This window comes from Hippichthys cyanospilos, chromosome 15, assembly GCF_059441005.1.
Source record: "Hippichthys cyanospilos isolate Australia breed blue-spotted pipefish chromosome 15, RoL_Hcya_1.0, whole genome shotgun sequence".
Lineage (NCBI taxonomy): Eukaryota > Metazoa > Chordata > Actinopteri > Syngnathiformes > Syngnathidae > Hippichthys > Hippichthys cyanospilos.
The window spans coordinates 4,012,027-4,038,553 of NC_142383.1; the positions used below are offsets into that span (position 1 = coordinate 4,012,027).

Sequence of the window (26,527 nt, forward strand, 5' to 3'; positions counted from 1 at the left end):
CAAAGATCAAACCAAAGCATAAATGAATGAACTGTTAAAAGGATGAACTAAATCGGTTCCAAAACATCCTTATTTTGGGCGCGGTCCATGCGGCCAAATACCAGTTGAACCATGGATCAGTACCGGGCAGCAAAGTTTGGAGACATAGTTTGGACTTTTAGCAATCCATCACATTAATTTTCACAAGCCAAAATTCCTAGCGCTCACTTGTTCTCAACTTGCAACAAGCTCCAATCAGAAGGTATTTGTTTTTAAAGGAGTGGAGCAAAAAATGAATGTGTAGAAGAAAATGACATATGCACAGACAAAACTTTGTGGTTGTGTTGAGAAAACGAAACGCAAAAAGTGAGGCAACTCATAACTACTACATTAGAAGTAAATTTATTGAAAAAGATACAACCAATTCAAATGCTGTTTCACGGTCCATATGCATAACAGAGAATAATGGAAGTGCAATTTTGTAGTCTTTTTTTTTTCTTCTTCTTCTTCTAAATGAGATTTTGCACAACCATCACTGCTCCACTATCGACGCCTAAAAAGATATGTTGGAAAAATCATGGAACAAAATAATGAACAGAACCACTACAAGTACGGTTACAAAACTGGAAATAAAACAACATTAAAAAAACAGTAAGGTTCTCTTATCTTACAAACCATGTTCACCTGGGTAATGAGCATGTAAATTCAAAATAAAAAAAAGAGACAGAGCACCATTTTTGTTACTCTTTATCAGTCTACATCAATTGTGGGTTGTTTTACCACACAATTGCATTCCCCTTCAACAAACAAGCTAAACAAATGTTGATTTCTTTCACCTTATCAAGGAAGTACAACGCATCCCTGTATCTGTATTCACAAATTAACCTCCCTGGCATGAATTGCCTTTCTCCAAAATGTTAGGCAGTTTTTAAATATTTGAAGAACTGACATGATGAACTGATCATTTTAAATTTACACATATCTGAATTTGGTGGAATGGTTCTTGATAACTGACAAAGAAAGGTCAAGTTTTTCTTCCCGGCGAAGTTAAATATGAAATGTAAAGACGGCTTTAATTGTCCTCGTTTCGGTTTGGTGACCTCCGCTGGTCAAGTTTGGCGTGGCGGCAAACAGGAGCACTACATTCTTCAGGGGGTCCGATTGTGCATCTGGTTCACCATTGCAAAGTTTTCCCCAGGGTCAAAGGTTCGTGCACAACACAGCGCAAGATCCTCTGTAAAAAGTTTATCTGGACCTTGGGACAGGTGTCCTTGTGCCCATGAGTAAATAAGTTGAGTGTGAGGCAACTTTTAGGAAGGGCTGGAGGGACCGTGGGAGGAGCTGGTGTCCGGGGAGGCGCTGGGCTGCTGCTGGTTTCCCGGCGTACTGTCCGCCTGCAATGACGTCATAGCGGAGGACGAGTACTTGCATTTGGAGGAACCACATTCACAGCTGAACGCCTTGCTTTTCACTTCCCAAAAGTGGTCACCGTAGTTGAATCTGACAGGAGCAAAAGGAAAGCCGGCAATAGTCAAAAGTCTTTCACGTGTACAGAACGCAAATGTTGCCACTTTTTCACATAAAACTGCATAGTAGCGTCGTCACCCCAGCCCCAGGAATGTTCGTGCATGTGTATATGGGTACCTGATTTTTTTTTTAAATGTGAAAAGTATTGATACTTTACATATTTAAGACAAATATTTCTGCAGTACACATAGTAACTTAAATCTTAAATGACCTAAGTAACTGTACTGTTATTCCTTCCCGTTATCATCTCTTGGTTGTAGTCTCACTGAGCTCTAGGGCATGTTAAGTTATGAACACAACTGTATTTTATGTAAGTTTAATGTAAGGGGTTTCATAAGAGCCACTACTCAACCAGTCTTATTTCTGTTGAAATTATTGTAAGGGGAATCCTGATTTTTAGCCTTCAACACTAACACAATAAATTAAAAGATGAACTAAAACCTTCGGAGCAAAGGAGTGGCTATTGTTAAATACCTGTTTCTTTTTTTCCCAACTGTATTTGAAAAATGTAAAGAGTGTAGCTAGTTTTGTCCAGTGGGTTTGTATTTCCAAATTGTGTAGAATAGTACTGCGACATTATATTATTGTAAATCAGATGCAAAGGCAGAAAATTTGCAACAGCTTATAACTATCATCGATATTTTTCATATTGTGTTCACATCTCAAAGTGAGAGGTATTACTTTTGGACAAGATGGACCAGAATTACATAACAGTATTTTGTCAAATCCTTTGGTGTTTACATTGAAGGCATTTTCACATCGAAGCAAAAGCATAGAAAGAAGACACCAGGGAGCTAAAATTTCACCCAGATTTCCACATGGCATGACCACTTACTGAGTTATCACACTGCGCCATCCCTTGGCTAATATACTGTGAGAATCATGTGGAAGAAAACGACCCAAAAATGGTCAAAATACTGCATGAAGGACCTAAGAACGAAAAAGAGGCTTTTTTTACCCAAGCTCTTCTCCTGCCTTGATGTTTTCACTGGCAAAGAAGGCAATGTGTGGGAAACGGAGGTCCTGGTGTGTGGTGAAGACTCTGCAGGCAAACAAGTTGGGCTCGCACATGTGGTTAAGGAACCGGCTGATGTTTCCATAGAAACGAGCATCAATGCAGTAAAGATCGTGTGGCTGAAAGGCAAAGACATAACAACAAGAAAGTAAGAATTCATTGCTGAGAAAAAGGGCCGGCATACGCGCTGCAACATGCAAAACACAAGAATGAGACAAACAAAAAAATGCAAAAACGCAAACACTTCGAAAACAGTTTCCCACTGCAAAGCTTTCTTTCTGAATCACTTCAATTCTTGTATAAATTGTCACTCTTAACTTCACATGATGTGATAAGCAGTAATAAATAATTATTCATTAAAAATTAATAAATAATCATTTTACATCAGTCAAGCATTGAACTTGGTACACTAGGCATTACTTAAAACTTGAGCTAGAAACAGCACACAGGACATATTGACGAGAGCAGGGCTTCTCTAACCTTTTGGAGTCGGGGGCTCCTTTTTGGAAAGCACATTTTCTAAGGACCCCAATTGCAAATACAAAACAAACGAAAATCGTTTCAAGCCAAACATAAGTGGCCTTTTCTTTCACCAGCATATTCAATTTGAGAATGAGTATATACAGTATGTTACTTTTCAGCCATGCTCAAGTTTGTAAAATAAATAATTGCAATTTGCACACTTTCACATAACAAATTGGGTCAATTTTTCCCAAAACCTTTGCTGTCTAATATTTAATGACTAAGATCCTCAAGCCAATTTTGATCATCTTCAAGATAATCAAGCTCTTTGATGAAAACGTGGGTCTATTTGACAAATATTAAAATTATTACAATTTAAAAATCATATTAGGGGTTGAATTGATTGCTTTGTTGAAGAGTCATGAATACATTCACAATTTAATAGAAAATAAAATGAAATTATCCCCCCAAAAATTATTAATACCCCAAATTCTTTCAGTATTGTAGTCAGTATTATTGTAGTCAGGACACTGACTCTCGGGGTTCAGACGAGAGGGTATAAAAGTATAGAGTGGTACTGTACCACATTACAAGTGACATGAGAATTGAAGCGCATCATGAAGAAAGAATTGAAGAGGAGGACCAAACCATACTCGTTCTCTCTTTCTTTGATAACGACCATTACCTCATTTGCACCCTGCAGTGTGACTGACAAGCAATAGCTTGTTTTTGTGATTGAAATCACTTGATTTTTGGGGCTGCGTTTTTCTTTTCATGTGTTTGTTTTGTGTTTGCAGATGCTTTCATCTCAACATGTTTTTTCTTGAGCGTGTTTTGTTGTACGTTTCCTTCCATTTCATTTTTGTAATTGAAATATCTTTTTTAGCTGCAATTTTTTTCAAAGTTTGCATTGTTTGTTGCAGTTACTTTTTGTTTGTATGCTTGCCCCATTCTTAAGTTCTGCCAGTTTGCCCACGTCGGCCACTATAAAAACACTTCCAATATAGTGTACGAACAAGAAGAAGAAGAATTGTAGACTATGAAGCCATCCCACCATTGTATTGCGTCACTATGGAAGTCTTTTAAAAATTCATATAATACGGGCCAGCTATGATGACACCTACCCTTTCTTGCGTGCTAGTAATGGAAATTAAATCAGAACAATGAATGAAAAGAGCCGTAGTTTTACTTGTAATTGAAAAATGTTCAGCCAGGGTACCTTCAAAAAGAGAGCAATTATTGAAACTGTACCTTGTCGTCTAAACTGAAGAGGTAAGCATCATTTTGCCTCATTTCAGCTTCTGCTTCGGAGATGATCTCGCCTATGTACCTGTTGATAAGCAGAGGTCAACTTCACTCACATGCAAACGCAACTTCCAAGATCTCACTTTAGTGAAACTTTGTTATTATTTAAACCAACAATGAAGCAAAAACACTTGCATCAAGGAGTCTTGAATGTTTGAAAATCGCGCTGATTGCATGGTAGTGAAGGGTGGGATGGACTACTCAAGCAAGGTGACATTCAATTCTTGCTACTGGTTTTAAAACTGAAAACCTTCCCTTAAGTTACAAGACTAATCAATTGAGAAACTTACTCGCATACAAAGGTCCCTTGCGGTATGTCTTGTAGTGCTCGGACGCCCCAGCCCTTTTTACTGGTCCTAAAGAGCTCAAGCCTGGTCCTGCATTATAGGACATATTGGTGTTCTCTTGTTACATTCAGATATGTGAATCGTGCTGTATTTCCTATTGCACCAATCGACTGTAATTCTACGTCTGAAGCAAATCAAGATAGATTAAATTGATAGTTCTGCTATACAAAACTTTAAACAGTTCTTTACCGCAGTCCGTTCTGAACCACCCTGTTTTTGCAGGTCCTCCAACAGGAACAAGCATGGTTGCACTCAAAGATGAGAGGGGGCTCCTCACGGCAGAATTCAGGTAGAAGACAACCACCCTAAAAGTTCAAGATAATTATATATTATATTTTAGGAGGGGAAGGTGCAGGCCAGGACCTACAGTGTGATGTTAAGCAGCATACTAATACTGTATAGCTCTGGAAAATTCTATAGAACCTACTGTATGTCAAGATGTTTAAGTATGATTGCTAACTTCAAATATGACAGTCGACAGAGCAGAGCTGTGTCGAAAGTCAGAGTGGAGCTATTAGCGGCTCCACGACCGATCCATGAAGAGCGAAAATCTCTATGAGATTGATGGCCGTTGAAATGCCTTCGGGGAACGATCACGAAATCACGATTATTTTGGTCAATATTGAAATCATGATTATTAATCGCGATTATTCATCATGTTTGGTGAAACGTCTATTTATTGCACTTTTTTTAAACAAGCAGTATATAAACACGGTATCAAGGCTTGAATCTTAAAAATAATAATAATAATAATAAACTAAAATAAATAAAGTCAATAATAATTATATAAAATTCACGCAAAGACATGGCATAATCTTGGCAAACAGGGCGACACAGCTAACTTACTTGCTGAGAGCAAACCAATGAAAAAAAAATAAAGCCAACTTAGAAACAAGCACATACAACAACAGGCCTGTAACAACACCTACAACAGCCTTAAAGTTTATTTGCAAGAAAAAAAAACAGTACAAAAGTACCAGAATCACTCAAAGTGAGTATGGATTTAGCAGTCAAAATGTCATTTTTGGTCATTTCAAACCGAATTTCTTCCAATTTTTTGACTCCAAAGATTTCTGTCGGGACACAGTTTTTTAGTATTCGAGTCCTGGGGACCCAACTGTTTTCAGGCGTAAAATGAGCACTGCACAATATGAACCTAGCCTCATTGCCATGCATTTGGTCAACCCAATGTAATTTCCTGAAGTCAATTGGCAAATATTTTTTCCAATCAATGAGAATTAATTTTTGGAGGGGCTTTTTGGGGCTGAGTTTAAAAGTAATCAATAACCAATCACCGATCCGATCGCAGGATGGGGCAATATGTCTGTTTCAATAACTCGTTTACTTACTGCATATGCTTGTATACAGTTTATCACGTGTATCAACAAAAATATTTATATATCATGTATTAAAGAAAAGCATTTCTGCTACGGTTTTACAATCTTGTGTCAAAGCTAAAACTGAGACGAGGGGTTACCCGGAATACAACTAAATTGTAAGTCCTGCTCCGGTTGGTGCATAGTAAAAAAAATACACTATGAACAATAACTAGAATAAATAATTTAGAATAAAAAAACTGTTTCACAGAGTATAATTGATATTGTCCGTTTGTTCTTGTTTTGTTGTTATTCTGAGCGTTAATAGCTCTGGGGGGAAAAAACTGATTCCCTTAACAGTCCCGAAAATGAAAAATAACACTATTACAAATAAATGGTCGAATGTTGCTCCTCAAAACCTTCATGCAATATAAAATTCGCTGAATGGATCAATGACATCATTGGTCGCTCAGCGATGATATTAAAGCTGATCACCAATCTTGCATAAAACGGCAAATAATGATTTATTCTTTAATGGATTCAAATGCCAAATATTTTTTCATACATCGACTTGGATTCAGTTACTAGTATGTTCTGTAACGTAAGCAAATAGGGAAAAAAAAATATTTAGCACTATTTTCCAAAGTAAAAGCAGATGTTCACAAAAGTTTTATTTGGATTAAACACAAAATTATAATTCAGTAAATTGTTTGACACCATCTTAGACATCAAAAAACAATTTAGCGCGTGTATGTGTTCTCAATCTTACCGTATCATACCAGCAGCGCAGACTGAGCTGTCCACACATACAGACGCTTGAAGAACAGTCTTCTTTGCAAACGCAGTACTATCGTCGTGGACACACAGAAAAATGAACAACGGTGACTTTAAAAGAGGGGCGCCAGCTTGAATTTCTCAGGAATGTGTTTACCTGCAAGTGTGTTATGTTTCTATCAATGTTTAAAGGAGAGGTGACACAGTTTTCAAGGATGTACTTGAAGTCGTCTGGGTAAGGTTCACTGTCAACACCATTGACACAGGGAAGGGGAACTCTCTCCTGTCCGAGAGCAATGTCACTGTACATAAACGACACACATGTGATGTTGACAACTCTTTGCCGTGTGAACCCTTTTGTTTGTCTCATTAGTCACATGATTCCTAGTTAGTATTTCATCACCTCTACCTTTGTTCATATGAAACCTCGTTTAAGGCCTCGAATTACAAAAATAAAGTAAAGCTCAATTTGAACCTGTGAAGGCTTTTTTCCACCGCTTGAATGAACCTGACGTTTTTGGCATCCTTCACTCTCCTGTTGGCCTGCAGAGCTGCAAATGTTTTGGAGTTGTGGCTGCAGCAGTCTGAAGGGGCTTCTCCTTCGCGATTCTTTCGGGAAATATCTGCTCCTCGAGATAGGAAAAGCCTGAAGGACAGGCGGGACAGTTCACAGCAATCTTTAGACACTGTACCATAGAAATACAGTGCCTGAAATATAAATTGCCTTCACACAACTACAGCAACTTACAAGACACAATCCAGGCGGTTCTCACGAGCAGCTATGTGTAGAGGAGAGTCCCCATGGACGTTTACAGCGTGGAGATCACAGTGTGCGTCCAGAAGCAGCGTGGCAATCTCAACACTACCAGAGAACGCTGCCCAGTGAAGGCAGATGTTTTCCTCCTAAAATTTGGACCAACATGCTGAAATTAGACGTTTGATTTTGTTAGCAAAAAGTCAAAAGTCCAAAGCGATTCAGGGCAACCTTGTCTCTGATGCTGATGTCAGCCCCTTTGGATAGAAGCAACTTGACCTGGTTGACGTGTTTGTACTCTGTGGCCCAAATCATGGCTGTCCAACCTCCATCATCCTGTAGGAAACAATCACATTCATCTATACAGTCAAGTTACTGTTGAAGTTAGACTGTGCTTTTTCTATTTACTGTCCACCAACAAATCATTTAAAAGCTGTTGAATAGGAACATGAATGAATAGCTTCTTTCACATAAGTCAACTTTTTTGTGTTGCTTTTGTGTGCTAAAGGCACACAAAATTGGTGGCTGTAGTAGACGTGCAAATCTCCCAACTTCCAAGGTGCTGTCGGCAGCTGAGAAGCGGTGAAAAACAGACCAAAGTGTAAGACCAAGTTTAACACCCAAGACTTATTGCTGTTGTGTTGATGGAAGAAATTCCAAATCAATCACTGCCCGGCAGGTGTTTCATACATCACACCAGACAGTGGTTTAGCTTTTCGAATGTCTCATTATTTGTTTTCTTAATGCTGCCTCGCGACGTGAACAAGCATGCAGACTAGACAAAGACACAAGCTGACAAATGCTGATATGCTAGTTTGGTCTTAAAGGGGCTAGTGTTGCATCATTTTGTTTTTTTTTTGTTTTTTTGTTTTTTTTGGTACTGTTAATCACAAGCTAACCGTCAGACATTCTGAACATTGAACAAGTCAAATTAGGCTGAGACAATCTTTTCTGGTGGCTGTTATTTGTCGATTCTAAAAAAATAATAAAAAGTAGAATTAAAAAGTGTGTTACTCGTACCTAAAAAAGGACTTGTTAACATTTAAGTAGTGATTTCTAGGGATTGAATGTAAAGCAGTGGTAGACCGCCAGGGCCAGCAATGCCTTTTCTGCTGGCCTCATGTAACCTGACGTCATCATAACTATAATAAACTCGAATAATTTTACTATAATAAAAGTCAATTTCATTTTAAATGGATTTTTACTAAATATATATATTTTTATATGTAAAATTATTCTCCATATTCTGTTCTTTTTGTGCCATATCCATTTGGTTACGCTCCTTCCTGTAATGCAGTTTTAGGTTAGAGCTTTTAGCCAATTAGAATTCAGTTAACTTTTGTCGCCAGGCTGTATGAAATCTACCTCCAACCAGACCCATTTGAGGGCATTCCAATCCAGAGTTGCGGGCTTCCTGTGCAGTGTGCAAAGACATATGTGCCGTGTGCAATGGATATGTGAACGGGACCATATAGTTATTAGACGCTTGCAATAGCCAATCGAGTTATAAGGTGGCCATCTGGAAGCCTCACGCTAACGTGACGTCATTGGAAGCTCACTGCAGAGAGGCGGTGCTATGTTGATCAACCTTGTTATTTAAGAAAAAAAATAACTTAAAGCTCAACCAAGTTAACTGTGCTGCTTGGGTGATCTGCACTAAAGGCGTAGCGTACAGCAAAGCCAGACCTGCAGACATTTAGCAGGGAGATCAAATCTACTCGCGAATTTCAGAATTGGCATCCATGCCAATAGAAAAGGATTGATTATTTATTATTTATTGGATATGAAACGCACAGACAAATTCTACAAGGAAAAGATTGAAGTCTTTGTGAGGAAATAAAGAAGAATGGATTTTGAATTGAAATAAGTGGGGGACCGCCGTTTTGGTGAGTCAAGTCTTTTATTTACTTATTTTTTCATCTCTTATCTTTTCGTGATTTTATTTCGTTCATATTCAATTAGTGGCAAAAAATAAAAATAAAATGACGTCTTATATTAAACTGCGATTTGTAATTTAGCGTACAATCTTGTTAAAACTTGCCTGCTCTTGGTGGACTTCATAAAACTTTGTGTACAAATTATTTTAAATTATTATTAATTATTTTAAGTTTTGGCAGTATCACATATAACATATGTTTTAATTGCTGATGTGGGTTTATTGATGTTCAAATGCCCCAGAAAATGCATATGTATGCATCGAGAGGGGTCGAGACACTGAAGGCCTAAGTGTTAAACACATGGATTGCCATTGATGTAAAGTATTAGATATAACAATACTCAGTACTACAGTAGTCAGTGCAACACATAGTGGCTTAAGGTGAACTTGAACACTTTCCCGTTAGTCCCTACAACAGCAAAAAGTTAATACACTAGTATTAACTAATTTTTCAGTAACAGGTGAATTCAAAGATAGTTGAGTGTTAAGTGTGTTAATAAAACTTCAGCCAACTCGACTGAAAAAGAACCATGTACCTTGCGTTCACTATTTTTACATCTTAAACGAAAAATCAAAACACAATTGTAGATTAGTTGCATATTTTCAATTTTTATTTTTAAAACAAAAAAGGATAAACCGTATTAAAAATAACTCAATATGTGGAGTTTTCTGCAAAGGGCTTGAATTTTTATATTCATATTTCCAATGTTCAGTTTTTGATTGTTACGCTTTTCAACCAGGATGATTTGCACAGTAGTTCTGTAGACATTGGCCCGTCTTTTAGTGCACTGACCTTTTTTTCCAGTGTACCCACTCAGAAAATTTTGCTAGGGTAAGTCTCAAGGTAACTCATAATTACATTCTAAGTGTTACTGACCTGACAGTTTATGTTGACGAATCCTGTACACAGAAGGTACTCAACAATGCTGTAATGACCACACTTGGCCGCTAGGTGGAGACACGTGAACCCTTCAACATCCTAAGAAAAGCGAAGAATGTATAATACTGATTAGTTATGTCTTAAGTTGTGCAATACAACACCTATAATCGTGATAGACTAAATCATATGGGCTGATCAAACTGTTTTTTCTTTTTCATTTGCTGTGTACCAGTTAGTGCTGGTGACAGACCTACCTTGTGCATGGCGCTGGCTCCAGCTCTAAGCAGGTACATGACCGTCTCTATGTGGTTGTTTTCACAGGCATCCATTAGAGGCGTTCGGTGGTCTTCGTCACAAACTTCCAAATTTGCACCAGCCTTTGAGGAGGAGAAACATCAATTAATTTCAAATAATATATTTTACATTGTAAATTAGTAAGAAAATATAACATGATCTAAACACTCCATCTAATGAAATTTAACATATGTCTGAAGTCTGGTTTATGAATGGAAATCTGACTCTAAATCAACTGACCCTGCTTATACATCAAATTCCTTTCTGATTGAGAAAACTGATTTGAGGTCTGACAAAAATGTGGTATTTCCATGGGGCTAATGATAAGGATTTGCAATTCTTATGCATTTAATTGAATGCAATCCAAACGGTCCGGTGGATACTAAAGAAACTGTGGGTATGATGTTTTACACAAACAAATAGAGAAACCCAAGTTTATGGGCATATAACCTTTTTTTGTGGAAGTAATGTAGGTGAGTTATCAAAGTCTGTAGTCTGTTATATTCTATAAAAGGGGAAGACATGCTATTTATTTACACATCATGAAAGCAATTACATCCATTAAACCCTTTCACCATGCGAGGACTCAGGGGATACGTTCTTACTTGCACAAGCATGTGGCAAATTTCCTTTTGCCCTCCCTCAGCTGCAGCATGGAGAGGGGTGCGTTTGTTCTGCGACTCCATTTTAAAGTTGGGGTCAATACCGTCCACTGCATTTTACATAAAGACGCGAATTATATCAAAACATTTAAATCAATATAGAAGAAAGTTGTCCACATATCACAGAATGAGAAGATACATGTGAAGACTTACCCAGCATGAGAACAACTTTTTTAAGCTCTCCTTGCTTGGCTGAGAGGTAAAGTTGCTTTGGGTGAAAACGCAGCTTCTTAGGTCTGATAAAACAAACAAGCAAATAAAACATAAATATTAAAAATTGTGACTCATAGTTGTTGTTGAATATTGTCATGATAAAGTACTGACAACATACTTTTCTGCATCAAGAGAAACCAGGATGCTTTCAAGAGTTTCTCGAGGGGGTCCTTGAAGAACTGGAGATGGGGCTGTTGCTTCGCTATCGCCCTGTAGTTCTGAGCTCCTTGAGGATCCGGGAACAGCAGGGGAGTCTAGCCTGGGTGCCAAAGCAGCACAAAGTGAGCTATCTGCTCTCCCATTGCCATCACCCGCCACAGTCGTGCATAAAGAGCTGCAAATAAAAATAAGTCTTTTATTAACATTGCAATTTCATGCTTCCATCCTTACTCCTAGCAAAAATAGACAGACAATGCTGAAGATTTGGGGCATGCAGTGGTACCTTGACTCATGTGTAACTCGCTACATGACCAGGCCTTTACGTGAACATCAAACCAATGACTTGAGATACAATAAATTATTCCCGGCCAACCCAGAATGACCACCATTTTTTTTTTTTACATGTTTTACATGAAACCTTGCATTATAATTGTACAGTATAAATTAATATATTTTATGAGGTTGCGGCTTTGGCAGGGTCAAAGCTTCAATCTCCCCCATGCTTAACACTTTATATTTGGGAGTCTGATTGTTTGTCCCTTTCAATAAACATGAAAGAACATCAGTAATTGTTGTTAATATTTTCTTCAACTTCACTGGAAAGGTGTTCTATCAATAGCTATAAAGTTTAGGTTGCAAATGAATACAACAATGACCAAGCAATGGTATGTAATTAAACAAAAAAATACCTAGTACATTTGGGGTACACATAAGTAAATCAAGGTACAACTGCAAATGTCAGATAAAAGGTTAACATGGATAATTTACCTGCCAGTGGTGGTGTCAGCTCGGCCCTCATGGACTCCAGATGGAGCTGGTCCGTGAACAGGTGTTGGAGGTACAGTGGAGGTTGTGTCAGCCTTGGCGATGGTAACCTCCTTGGCTTTGCTGGCCTCCTCCCCACAGTGGGGGCAGAAGCTTTGACCTTTCAGCACCGAGGCACAGGCACGGTGAAAGCGATGTGAGATGTTAATGTATGGTTGGCACTCCATGAAGGTCCCCTGCACAGCCGAGAGGAAAAAAAAAAAAAAAAAAGTAAAACTCTCAACTAATTTCTTTTTTCATAATAATTGTGACTTCAAATGAATTTCTGTGGATTTTTATGTTTTATTCCTGAGATGCATGAGCTGATAAGGTTGGGGGTTTAACTTTTAGCTAAAGCTCTTTAAACTACAGTTTATGCACTGGTTACTTCGTTAGCTAATCAATTCCAACATATTGTGAATGAAAATCTAATAAGCTGATCACAAGAAGTATGTAATGGACATTGTCAAGGCAATGTGATAAATGTTGTAAAGGAAAACATGTATTCGTATAACATTTGATTGTTCATTGACCACCTGGCCTTGTTTTTAACAAAGATCCTTTTGCCTAGCAAACACGAGAACTCTCTGTGTAGCTAAAATGATGACCTTGACAGATAAGAGTCCAACGCTGACACTGACTGTACTTCATGGTTTTTGCCTCCTTTCTCGTTTTAATTACTTCTACTCTGGGGCTGGTTTTCATCTTTTAGGTGTTCACTCCCGTGTGTGTGAATAATAATCTTCACTTTTACATGTCCATTCACACTCTTTTGCAGACCACTAAGCTATTCTACGAAACTTGTGTATCTGAAGCTTGAAATAAAAGAAACTCAAAAGGACAATTTGTTTTTCAAGACTGTTTTACTAATCTTACGAAAATCCACTATAAAGTATAAAAGTTATGTTATTCAAGCCTTAGAAAAACATGTCAGTTCATGATCGGATCAAATAAGAAGAAAATGAATGAGTACTCACAGCCTTGCAGAAGTAGCCGCAGCCAGGGCAGCACTGGTGCTTGACCATGCCGTTGCGGTGGTCCTCACATAAAACTAGGAGCTGAACAGAGTTGGAGGGACGCATCATTTCATGTTTCAAAACAGCGCCCTGGCAGCGGGTCAACTGTCCATCAACACTCTCTGTAGCCATGCACTTCCTATCTGCCAGGATGAGAATTTCTCGACTCTTGGGGGTTTCCATGCGGCAGCTGCAAAGTGGTAGCTCCTGGGCCTCCTCCACTGTCAAACTAGATGTCTCTGCAAGAACATCATAAAAAAAAGAATAATGTACAGTAGGTTTAATAGACTTTTCCTGCCTTAGGAGCTCACCTTTGCCATTTGTACTGGCGTCAGACTCATGGAGTGAGAGTTTGTCAGATGGTGTTCTCTGGGAGTGGTCATGATCAGGGCTTCTGTCATCTGTGTGTGTCTTAAATGAAGCTGGAGCCCCAGCAACAGCCTCTGGTTCTGGGTAGAGCAATAAAAGTTGGTTGATGAAAACAACTTCAAGTATCAATAATGATAGGGACATTTGACACCACGTACTCTATTTCAGACTGATACCAGTATGAGTAAACAACTTGAGTAGTCACCAATACCACAAGTACATTTGATACACAAAATTCCTCTCCCCAAAAAACAATGACAGATTATTTTAATGTGTATGAGACACCATTTTTATGTTTTATGAAACAATGTGACCTTTTTACAAATCCACACGCATTGTCAGAGTACCTCATGGATTTTGAATTATGCTACAAAAACGTATGTGGACGGGCGAAGCGGAATCGATGTCCTTGAGCCAATTTGAAACCTTGCTAGCAGCAAAACTTTTGGTCTGATTCATTTCGATGTTTGTTCCATTTGGAGTATACGGTGAAATTGCGTTGCTTGCTTTCGTTTACAGAAAAACACCTTGAGAGTGTGTAAGCGAGAGGGCCCATAGCGCGATGGCATCGAGCATGTACTGTACGGGCTCAAACCTAGAAGTATGGCCAGTGAGCTGACATAGATTAAATCATTCACAGAGTTTTGTGTCTTCTACGTCTTTTTTACCCTTACATCATGATTTCTTTAAAGTATCAATATATTCATATTTTTTGTACTTGTTATCTTTCTTTAAAAAAAAAAATAAGAATGAATTTCTTCTTTCTGTCACATACAATATAAAGAAAGACATCCATCCATCCATGTTCTGTCGCCGCTTATCCTCACAAGGGTCGCATCTCTATAAGGACAAACATCCATCCATTTTCTGTCGCCGCTTATCCCCACAAGGGTCGCATCTCTATTTCAATATAACATTTTATTAAAAAAAAAAAATTCAATGTCAAATGTTTGTTCTTCTAATTTGTAATTGTAATTTGTTTATAGTTGTAAAACTGCTCCAAGAAAGTGGACGATACTAGAATCGGCTGCCATTGTAGGTATTGTAGGTATCCTTTGAAATAAGGCCAGGTATCAGCTAGATATGATATTTGGGATCGATAATCATTCCTCTCTAAATAAAGACATTAATCAGACATTACTGAAGTGGCAAAAAAAAACTGTACTAATTATGTGAACAGAAGTGTGGGGACTTACAAACAATCATTTACAATATTTGTGTACATTATTGTAGTTGGTCAAGGTTGTGTGAATAGCACACAAATTGATGGATGACGTTATCTACTTGGGATTTATTTTCTAATAAAATTCTCAGAAAAGGTTTGTTTTTAAATATCGCATTGTAAAAGACACTATAAGAGTCATAGGAAAAGCACATCTCAAATTCTGGTCTCAGCCTTCCCGTTTGGAGTTTGCAGGTTCTCCCTATACCATCATTTCTTTTTTTATTAAAAAATGGGAACTGAATGAATTATTTTTCCCATAGTTAAATCTTTGCCTTTCGCCTATCATCATTTACCAGAATTTCAATGATAAAATCTAGAAGCAGAAAAATAAACAGAACACCTGAGCTCTGACAAGTCCATGATTTTCTTCCTTCTATTTTGCTCCTTGGCTTCTTGATACGCACATGAAAAAACAAACGAACTTGAATTCACAGGCACACACATACACACACGGGCACAGACAAACGCGAAGCCACAGAAAATGTAGAAGTACTTAGGTACAAACACTGCAGGTAAGGAGGATCAGCTAATACCGGCAGCTGACAAGTCGAAATACTGAGGAGAATGAGCTAGGTGGCAAAGTATAGGTGTAGGTGCAGTCTTACCTTTGACTTGTACCATCTTCTTGCACTTTCTAGATGGCCTGAGCCCTGCATTGTCTCCTTTTGTTTTCCTTTTTAACTTCTTCTTTAGACTAGACTCTGTGCTCTGATGTAAATGGAAGTTTAGTCATGAGATTATTTCAGTATCACAAAAACAGTAAATTGTTTGAAGCTAGTTAAAAATAAAAAACAACAGTAAATCAGCTTCATTTGGTCTTACCAAGTCTGACTCCGTGCCTTCCTCTTCACCATCTTCTCCAGATTCATCAGAATTCGGATCATTCTCCGCCTAATGACAATTTAAAACACAAACATTTAGCACACACTATCTACTGTGCTGATTACTATACTTAAGATTATGAACAGCTCTTTTGCAAGTTGTACACATTAAGATTCAATATGTCCTCAGCAAGCCAAAGCTGAGAAATTGACTCAAATGTTCAACTTGCTTGTGAGATTCCAGTGTCAGGTTCCTCTCCTTGCGGCTGCTGTTCTTCCTCCGAATCCACCTCATCTGACTCCTCCTCCTCCTCTTCCTCCTCAGATCCATGTTCCATCTTCTCTCCATTTACATTTTTATTTGTCTAGGGGTTAAGACAGAACAGGTTGAGGAAAATGTAAAATAAAAATGATATGAGATTTTAAATGCACAATAACAATTGGTAAGTTCACTGTAATTTTAAAGTACCAAAACTTTGCAACATCACGTAGCAGGTAAATACAGCATGTGTGAGCACAACTTCAGATGTAGCAGTGAGCTATTTCTTCCAACAGTTTACCATTTTCCAGAGCAATTTACTTGAACGGTGTTTGTTTTCATTTTTGAATATCACAAAACCTTGTCACATTTATCTCTTTAACATGAAATATCATTGACGGAAATTCTAACGGAAATTGTTGTCAACTAGGCAAGGGACGACAGCAAATTCAAATAAAAAAAAAAAAATCACAGTATCACAAGATTGAAATTACAGCTGTAAAATATATACAGTACCAAAAACAAACCTTCAGTGCGCAAAATGAGTTTTGCTCACCAATAAACATATACCGTATTTTTCGGATTATATGTCGCTCCGGAGTATAAATCGCACTAGCCAAAAAATGCGTAATTACGAAGGAAAAAACATATATAAGTCGCATTGGAGTACAAATCGCAATTTTGATCCATCTCCATAACATGCCAAGACCACTGTAAAGCGTGATTTCTCATGACCAGTTGTAACTATATCCACACTTCTTTGCCCTTTCGCTGCAACACTTCGGCCCATGGGAACGTCAAAGGTGAGAGAGACCTCGTCCATGTTAATAATATGATCCGGTGTCACGTTGTGCTCACTTACGTGCTTTGCAATGAACTCACGGAAACTGTCGAACTTGGCTTGAAAGTCTGCTGGCAGTTTTGGGGACATTGTTGTCCTTGCTCTGACAAAGAGGCGATTGCGTTGCATGAAGCGGTAACACCAAGAAGGTCCTCCCGCAAAGTCATTTATATTCATCTCCTTGGCAACTACCTGGGCGCGGAGACGCAACTGCACTGTTGACAAACCTCTCCCAGCAGCACTTTCTCCAAGTACCCATGCACGAACTCGTTTCTCTAACTGCGGCCACCTAGCTTTTAGCCCGCGATTAGCTTTTTTTGTTTTCTTCATTTTAGTAAGAATAACTTCCGCTTTTCGCCAGTCCCTTACAAGTTTCTCGCTAACTCCAAACTTTCTTTCTGCTGCTCGATTACCGTTTTCAGCTGCATATTTCACTATTTGCAGCTTGTAATATGCAGAATATGACTTTCTTTTCGGTGCCATTCTTGTCCAACTCTTCTCAGTTGTTTTTAAAAATTACCGGCAATGTTGAAATTATCAACACTAGCCTAGCGCGCCCTCTTGCGGTTTAGTGTGAAAATAACATGTGAAATGATATACTGTAATACTGTAATGTGTTAATAATTTCACACACAAATCGCACCAGAGTATAAGTCGCACCCCCGGCCAAACTATGAAATAAACTACAACTTGTAATCCGAAAAATACAGTACATAAGTTTGTTCTGATTGAACACATCTAATTTAAACTGAAGAATGCAAGTATAAATATACAGCACAATAATATGATCGATTCAAATTAAATTTACCATTGATTGATAGAAGTTTATTTCAAATCAATCTTTCAACTATTATGTGTATAAATTTTACAACGAGGATTCTGTCATTTCATGTTGACAAGAGTATTTCACTCACTCACTCAATCACTCACGAAAGAACGAACGACCAAACTCGTAATTCGCAATGTTGACTGTTCTTTTTGCAAACTGAAAACTTCCCAGACAGCCGACTTTGTTTGTTACCCACACTCCGGCACGACTGACTGCTCGCTTCCAACCCAGAGAAATATCACATAAAACACTTTGTACTCGGCGGTAGTCACCTGCAGTCGCAAGCCTACGTTCTGAAGCTGACAAACCAGGAAGTAGACAATGTGATTGGCTGCTGCAGCAGAGGAGAACTTGATAGACAACTATGATACACAATGAGAGCTGCACGCTAAAGCTGGGTGTTAAGGCAGACAATGCAGAGGGGGGACTTTCTGTTTTTGACAGATTTAGATAGTTTTAAATAGCCATGACTTATAAAATTGTGACATATTGCCAATCCAGTTATCGCCTTGTGCCTATTGTCAACTAGGTTTTTGTAATAGGAATTTGATGGTCACATACCTCAGGGCTCTTGGCGTCTGGGTGTACCATCTTAAACATTTCCAACATTGTGGTCTGCCGAAGAATTTTAGGTTTCTTCTTGGGAACCAGGCTGTAAGTTCCCATCCTTCTCTTCTTCTTACGGGATAGCCCTCCTGTGAAGAGGCCTACGTACAAAGAAACATATACACACAAAGAGCGATTGTTGTAAAACCCAGGTAGTAAGTAAATAAAATAAATAAATAAAATCTATTTGATGCTGTATCAGTGTATATTATTTGCATCTTGAACCTGTGTGACCCTGCTGGAGCGTGGATGGCGTTGATGTGAGCGGAAGGGAAGAAACTACAAGCGTTGCTGGTGAAGTTGATGCAGCGGTTTGTGCTGAATCTGGCACATCCGAAGGATTCTGAGGTAGATGGCTCTCTGTTGAGCACTGCTGTGATGTTTGCAGATCGTTGGATGAAACCAAGGTCTCTATTTTGGCATTTGCTTCTCTTAATTCCTTCTTAAGAAGCTGTTAGTGACAAAAAACAAAATTTTTGTGAGTGTACTGAATAGTGGCAGGAAGACAAAAAGTTATTTAAACTGCTGTAGCTGTAGAAACAACATTGCACTTGAATTTCCCAGGTATACCGTATTTTTTTGTGTGTATAAAATATTTTCTTTTTTTATTAAATACATGGAATTAACGATAATGTGCTAATACCTAAAACAAAATACAGACAAATTCAGGTAAAAAAATGGCAGAAGACCTGCAGAAAACAAATACACACACACAAACACAGACGGGGTGACACAAAAACATGGGAACTTAAAACCGAGTGATGGAAGAAAAATATTTTGTTTAGAGTAGCTGAAACCTTACATAAATGTTAAAGTCTAGTAACCTGAAAAACACAAAGGAGCGAAGCTTGACACGTGCTTAACGTGTCCATTAAGAAATAATGATGATTTTTTTTTTTTTTATGACACTCTTTAGGTGGTGTCTTCTAGTTCAAATGCTTTCTTAAAATCTGCTGCTGAGCTACCCCATTGACCGCTGCAACAACTCAGCTGGCATGTTTTAATGTTTCAATTACTATGACTACTGAATAATATTTTTATTCCATCACTTTTGGTTTTATTGGATTGTTAGAAAGTTTGTTGTGTCATAACTTGGCAATAACTGGCTTTACATTGCCTCTGAACCAATAGCTTTCTGGGGTAAAACATCATGTTTAGCATCTTTAACATTCTTTGACAGCAACTTCTAGCTGGAAACTCATAACTGCAGACAGAAGTAAATAGCAGACAACTTGATATGTGTCTGGAGAAGAAATACACAATTACAGAGGATTGAAAATCGGAAATGATTTTGGACACCATATCAACTCAAACGTCAGCTGAAAAGTGGGGGCATACAGGATTAAAAGTGTATTACAGTTATGTGATAAATATTCCTAATATTAAGAACCTTTGTTAGTTTGACATGGGAGAGATCTGGTTTGTTTCAGCAGCAAAAATAGAAGCAGACAATAGAAAAAATAGCCGGCAAGAGAAGACATTTGTATAAGAAGTGCATTGCACAGAATAGAAACATCCAATCCAATCAATGAGAAATGTTACTTGCTGAGTACCGAGAGTTAATTTTGACCTCTAGGATTTCATTCATTGATTTAACTTGAATTGAATAAACTCAAATTAATTGCCATTGGTTGTCATTGTGTCGCGTACAACGAGAAAAAGGAGTTTCATCCAGTGAATGCTAATTTTCAATTCTGACTTGAGATTTTCACCACAAATGTTACTGTAAGTCATCTTAATACAGTATTACCATTATTTTATTAATTCACCATCTTTAATGTATTACATAAGTATCATACTCAGGTATGATTACGTTTTTTTCATTATTATTAAATTAAAAAAACGTTGACCCTAAATCAGACATGTCCAAACTCCGGCCCGGGGACCAAATGCGGCTCATGGTCAATTTTCATCCGGCCAGCAGCCTCAGTCAGAAAATCAATGACGTCTGGCCCGCATGGAGAATTAATACATTGGGCAGCAGCGCGTGTGCTGCGTGTGCTAAATGCTGCCATCTATAGGCTCACTTAGGAACAGCAAATTAGTATATGAGTAATTGACTGTATGAGCCCCTAATTTTCTAAAATGGCGACAATCAACAAAAGGAGGAAAGTTGAGCTGGAGTGAGACGCAGTGAGATGCGGTCAGCACCAGCAGCTTTATATCGCCAACTTTTACTGACAGCTGGATAAGGACAAGTTTCCGAGCAATCCGAGCATTTGGTAAGAAAATGCTAAGCTTGTTCGGTTCGACGTATTGGTGTGAGAAGACATTCTCGTTTAAGAACTTAAATAAGAGCTGTGTGAGGACACGGCTATCGGAATCTCACAAGACATCTTGCGCATCCATACTACTGCCATAGAGCCACACCTGGCTTTTGTCCTGCACACCAGATCTCAGTTTCACCCATTACACTCATGCGGACAAGTAATTTTTCATTTACGATAAGTCTGAAAACGTTTTTTTTTTTTAAGTTTTCACCCCAGAATAATAACCATTTAAAAATCTAATCAAGATTCATAGTTACTCCTTTCATATTTTAAATGAGCCCTGCACTTGTTGATCTGACTATTACTTGTTAATTTCTCTGTTATTGTGTTTAAAAATTCTATAAATATTAAACTGCCATGGTGAGATATTTTTTTTTTATGTTTCAAATGTAACTTGCACCTAGAAGTACAGTTACTTCGGTTCAATTGTTACAAAACAGTTCATTTTAAGTGTTTAAAAAAAAGAGTGAAGTTAAGTGAATATTCAATTTCAATATTTATTGTCAATTCATTTTTGATATGCATGTTTCACATTAACCAAAACACAAGCTTAAGATGCTGATATGAAAATAAAAAAGAAAATGTTAAACACAGAACGGCTCGCTGAAATGTATTTAAATTAATTGCTGTTTTATATAAAGAACGCCTGCCAAGGTTGGCCCCCCTACATTTTTAACACACCAAATCTGGCCCACTTCTCAAAAAGTTTGGACACCCCTGCCCTAAATTGTACATCACTGTTATTGTGAATAAATGTAATTCACACCATAAATAGGTAGGTTTAAGAAATCGCAATATATGACATGTGGCACTTTTACCAAATCCTTTGTCACCCATTACTACCTCTACATTTGGGACTGAATCTTTCATACAAAACTCAAAATGATATTATAAATGTTCTGATATTAACTCTCATTATGAATGTAATAGGGTCTTAAACTCTGCCCTCCCAACTGAACAGCCTGCCCACCTCAGGTAAAACAGTTTAGAGCAACCACTGCCGTGATACGAATTTTGAGCCCTACTTTTCCATTTTATTGTGGCGTGTCTGTCCAATGAGCACTGCCCAGGTTTATGTTGGCTTTGAGATGCTACCGGCAGTAGTCGATGGAGACCTTGGCCTTGTCTAGTGTGAGGCAGGACTATATCAGTCATGACTGAAATTTTCTAAGAAAAAAAGAAACACTGATTGAAAAAACAAACATTCAAATCATTTACCTTTTGTTCGAGAGTGACAGCAGGCCTCGACATGGTTTTGCGAGCTCTGTGTACCATGATGGGTGTTGAAGCTGCAGAAGATGGGGCTGTGCCATTTTTAGAGTCTATTGTTTCCTGCCCTGATGTAGTTCCTGTAATAGGGTCGGTCCTGAGTGGACCTAAAGTCTGAGGAGATGCAGGGGTTGAGGAAGGGGGAGGTTTGGTCAAGTGGTCCCCTGTGGGAGGGCTTGAAGGTGGCTGGTTAGTCCTGTGGGGGGAAACTGCCAAATCAGGCGTGGTTTCAGAGCTGTCCTCCTGTTGCGGCTTAATGAGAATAAATCCATTGCTTCCGGTAACAGAACCGTGTGGCGTTTCCATGTCCGATATACCATTTTCATTCACCAATGGTAACTCCTTGCTGTGGTCCGCAGTGGAGTTGTAAGCTTGCGTTGCGTTGTCACATTCAGTGCCATTAAGCAATGGCTCTACAACAGGAGAAGACGCCAGCCTAGCCGTTTCCGCTTTGTGATTATCTATGGATCACAAACAAAGGTGTGTATTAGATTGGAAAGAAAATCATTCAATATTGTTTATTTTGTAAATAAAGGTACTCCTTACAACTCATCATTTTTCTCCATCTTTGATCCCATGATGCAAAAATACGCAATGACACTCTTGGTTTTAGTTGTATGAGTATAATATAGATTAATTATTATACACAAATATAACTACTACTGATATTGTAGTAGGGGTGAGTGATAGGGCCAAAAAATAAAATCTCAATTTTCTTCAATCATTCAGGACAATTACAGTTTTAATCAATTTCAAGGGAAAAAATATACCAAACAAACATTTGTTTTCAAAGTCGTTTTCGAAGTAAACACACTGTAAGTATGAGTTTGAATATATAATAAAAATACCTGTTCCTCCATTGGTTGCCAGGTCCAGTCCCTCTTTGCAAGACGGTTCTTCACATTTGTAAATGCTTCCTTTGGCAAGACCAGTGGGCTAATGGAAGAAGAACAGATTCATCAGGGTAAACCCCTAAATGTGAGAGATTCAATAAATACTTTTGAATATGTTTACATGAATTATTGTAGTTAAAATACCAGCCAGCCACAGTCAAAAAATAAGTAGACAGCAATGTCTACACTATATTACAAATGAAAACAGTAGCCAATCTAACATTATTAGATGATCCGCTTGAAAGTAACTCATTGATGCTTTAAGATTTGCATTTGTAGGGAACACAAAGGAACGTCTTATATAAGAACGTACATCAGGAGAACTACTTGCATTTTGATGGTTATAAGGTCAGTGAAGAACCCTTCTTTGAACATCAGAAAAAAAAGTGAGAATCACAGAGGGCTTCAGAACAAACCCTTTTTACAATAATTTCATCAGCATTATATACATGCAGTATATTGTCTCATTGTGTTGACAACCTTAATTGTGTTGACGACATAATTGGCTGACAACATTACTAAAAGAGAGAAAAAAAGACACCGAGTCCACATTGATGTTATCAAGTTTGACATTCCATACTTTTTCTTTACAAGCTCTTCTCACGTGGAATGTAAATGTGAAAGAAATGTTTTTACCAGAAAAACTGCCTGGAACTAAACCATTTAGGTAAGCTTACTGTTAAACACAAAAACATCAGATAACCAAATATTGTGCTGACCAAGGCAGTAAAAACCAATGTTGTCCATGAATGTTTTCTGTCCTTGATAAACAAAAGCCCAATAAAATGACCTGCAAACAAATAAACTGAAAACTGTATTTCATGGCTCATTCAGTTGAACCAGGTATTCAATCATGACAACCTGAAAGGTCTAAAGACTGCAACAACAAATGAGACCTCGGATACATTTACAAAAACACTCTGATGAGTCTTAGAGCCAAGAGTGAACAAGCGCTATGTCAGACAGCAGCAAGGTCAGACCTGAGAGCCAGACCTAAAGTGTCTCCCAAAGAACATCTAGTCTGAGGGAGGCAACTCTCACAGATCAACGGTCTGAATTTGTGTGTAGAGGAAAATAATTCTTCAGGTCATTATTTCCATGGACTGAGGACAATCAGTTATGAAAGACGTTCTGCTCTTCCCTCCCCCTAGTGGCGGCCAGTTGAACATCTGTTATATCAGGAGGGAGGAAGGGGGAAGGGAGGCAGAGAAGCCTGTCTGCAGATCTCCGCCATTTCGCAACTGGATTGTTTACCGCCACAACGTAGCCATTGCCGCAGTTTTCCACAAGACGGGGGAACGTAGGTGTCTGGAAGTCAGTCCCCCCCTTTACAGAGGCTACTAAATAAGGTTGCAAATGTCAGTCAAAGACCAAAAATACATTTTGTAGGGTTAGCTGGGATCATTTAAGACTTTCAAACAAACAATGAGGTCTTACATGCAAAAATAACACAGAAACAAACCATGACAATTAGATGCCAAATCACCTGATTTAAAGTTTAATCCAACAAATTCATATTCCCTACAAAATATTAACAGCCAATGACAACAGCAACATATCAATCACAGTTGATCTTAAACAAAAAGGAAAACAATTGGTTTGTATTCTGCAAGAGAAAACAAAAGCTGCATTCCTGAGTCCTGATCGTGTAAAAGACAAGTTGCATTTTTACCGAGCCATAAATAACAGATGCTTTAATATAACCATTTTTAAAATAATGTTCAGAATTTATTTGGGCAGAAAGGAAAGAAATTGTAGAAAATTGGCAGGTTTCATCAAATCTGAACCTAACATTCACAGACTGATTATGAATCTCTACTCTGGTGTGTTCAATTAGAAGACTTCAATGAAGATACCTAGGAACTCTTTGGATTCGGGAAAACAAAAAAGGCAAACAGGGTAGTGATATGACATCACATTTTCAATGCGACGTTTGCGCTGAGCCAAGGGCTGGGGCTTGAAGCCACAAGCTGCTCTTCTCCAATAACAGGATCCAACAGTGCTGGCTCCTCTCTGCCTTTGAAACAGTAGCCTTAATGCCAAAACAATGACAGCTTCTCAAGACTCAAGAATTGGGTCATGTCAAATATTGCATGATAGAGGGAAAAAAAAGCAGCAATAAATATCTTTCAAATGAACACTTTGCAGAGAGCATCTCAAACACAAAGACAGCAACAGTCTAAACCGGGGATTCTCATTTGAATAGTGCACGACTCAAAGATAATAATGTAGCAAACGCTATCAATCTCTTCAGAATATTCCATACCAACCAAGCACAAATAACAAAAAGCTAGCTAGCGTGTCTTTTGCCTTATGTGCCTCTATGAAGCATCATACCTGCTTTCTTCTCTTGGCCTCCACTGACATGAGGGAGCCAAGAAGGGAAGAGAGAGCAAGGTTGACGGATAGGAACGAGAAAGCAAGAGAGCCCGGGCAAGCGGACAGATTGTTCCTCTTCCTCCTTTCTTTCTCCACATGCACATTCACCTCGGAAGCCATGTGGCATGGTGGCTCCCTCTGTTGGTCTTAGTCTTGAGAAGTCTACATTTGCTCAGTTAATTTACCACCATTTTTTTTTTTACACCGTGAGATCTCATTCAAAAATTCTATGGAAGAGACTTTTGAGTAGAAATTTTTGAAATAATTAATGTATTAAGTCATCCATCTACATAATTACTTTTTACATTTGAAATGTACTAAAACCATGTGTGATTTTAGCAAAAGCTTGTATGACAAAAAACAAGGTTTAAGTAAGTTCAATGGTCACAAAATACAATGAATCATAATTCCTGGGCAGTCATCTAAGCATAAGGCAACTTAAAGCAGCTCAACACAACAAGCCATAGTGTGGATATGAAGTTGAACAGCAGACAACTACTGTATCACAAGAGCGTTGACCAAGTGCCTACCTCTGCCGAGGTTTAAGGTTAGAGTCAATCAACAGTACATTTGCTTTGATGTTACAAACGATTGAATTTTTTTTCCAGATGAATATTGGTCTCAACCTCCAGTCCTCCACCTGATTCAAATGATTAGCTAATCTATCCAAGCCATCCTAATCATTTGAATATTGGTCTCAACCTCCAGTCCTCCACCTGATTCAAATGATTAGCTAATCTATCCAAGCCATCCTAATCATTTGAATTGGTGTGTTTGAAAGAGAAGAATAAAAAACATGCAGGATACTGGCCCTTGAGGACCGGAGTTTGACACCTATGCATTAATGTGCATCACAACTGAAGCAGAAGAAACCGCGGTGACAGGATTCCAGGTTTTTACAATGCAAGCATTCATTATCTCAACTGCATATCCTCACGATTGTCGCAGGCATGCTGAAACCTATCCCAGCTGTTTTTGGGCAGTAGGTGGTGAACATTGAACTGGTTTCCAAGCCCAACACAGGACACAAATAGACAAACTATAATTCATACCCACTATCCCTCATAAGGACACGATAGTTTATTATAGCAACTATGCTCATTTCTGGAATGTGGGAAGACAACGGAAAACCCGGAAAACATCCGCATAAACAGGGAGGATGTGCAAACTCCACACAGAAAGGACCAAGCCCTGAATCAAACCCACAACATCTGCACCATGAGGCTAATTAGTTTGGCACTGTGTAGATCCAGAATTTTTCCATGGTAAGTACAAATTCAGCTACTTAACTCAGCAACCAGAACATACATTTTCCACTAAGGT

The 26,527-nt window shown here is 38.3% G+C and overlaps 1 protein-coding gene and 1 long non-coding RNA gene across 2 annotated transcripts; one reads left to right on the forward strand and one right to left on the reverse strand.

The window, feature by feature from the left end:
* Positions 1-362: 362 nt before the first annotated feature.
* LOC148411398 (histone-lysine N-methyltransferase EHMT1-like) lies at positions 363-25,331 on the reverse strand. Its single transcript, XM_088434406.1, is given in 27 exon segments — positions 363-1,479; positions 2,465-2,640; positions 4,235-4,313; positions 4,579-4,665; positions 4,825-4,940; positions 6,721-6,798; positions 6,883-7,027; positions 7,201-7,371; positions 7,474-7,628; positions 7,711-7,815; positions 10,293-10,394; positions 10,550-10,672; positions 11,195-11,301; positions 11,405-11,487; positions 11,583-11,798; positions 12,392-12,624; positions 13,405-13,682; positions 13,755-13,892; positions 15,643-15,745; positions 15,860-15,928; positions 16,089-16,223; positions 18,349-18,494; positions 18,619-18,844; positions 21,882-22,393; positions 22,781-22,868; positions 25,163-25,238; positions 25,240-25,331. Coding segments are annotated over 27 exon segments (4,029 nt in total). The 3' UTR covers positions 363-1,289.
* LOC148411399 (uncharacterized) lies at positions 22,167-23,355 on the forward strand. Its single transcript, XR_015867893.1, has 3 exons — positions 22,167-22,412; positions 22,803-22,910; positions 23,105-23,355. It is a non-coding gene; the product is annotated as an uncharacterized LOC148411399 (long non-coding RNA).
* Positions 25,332-26,527: the final 1,196 nt, after the last annotated feature.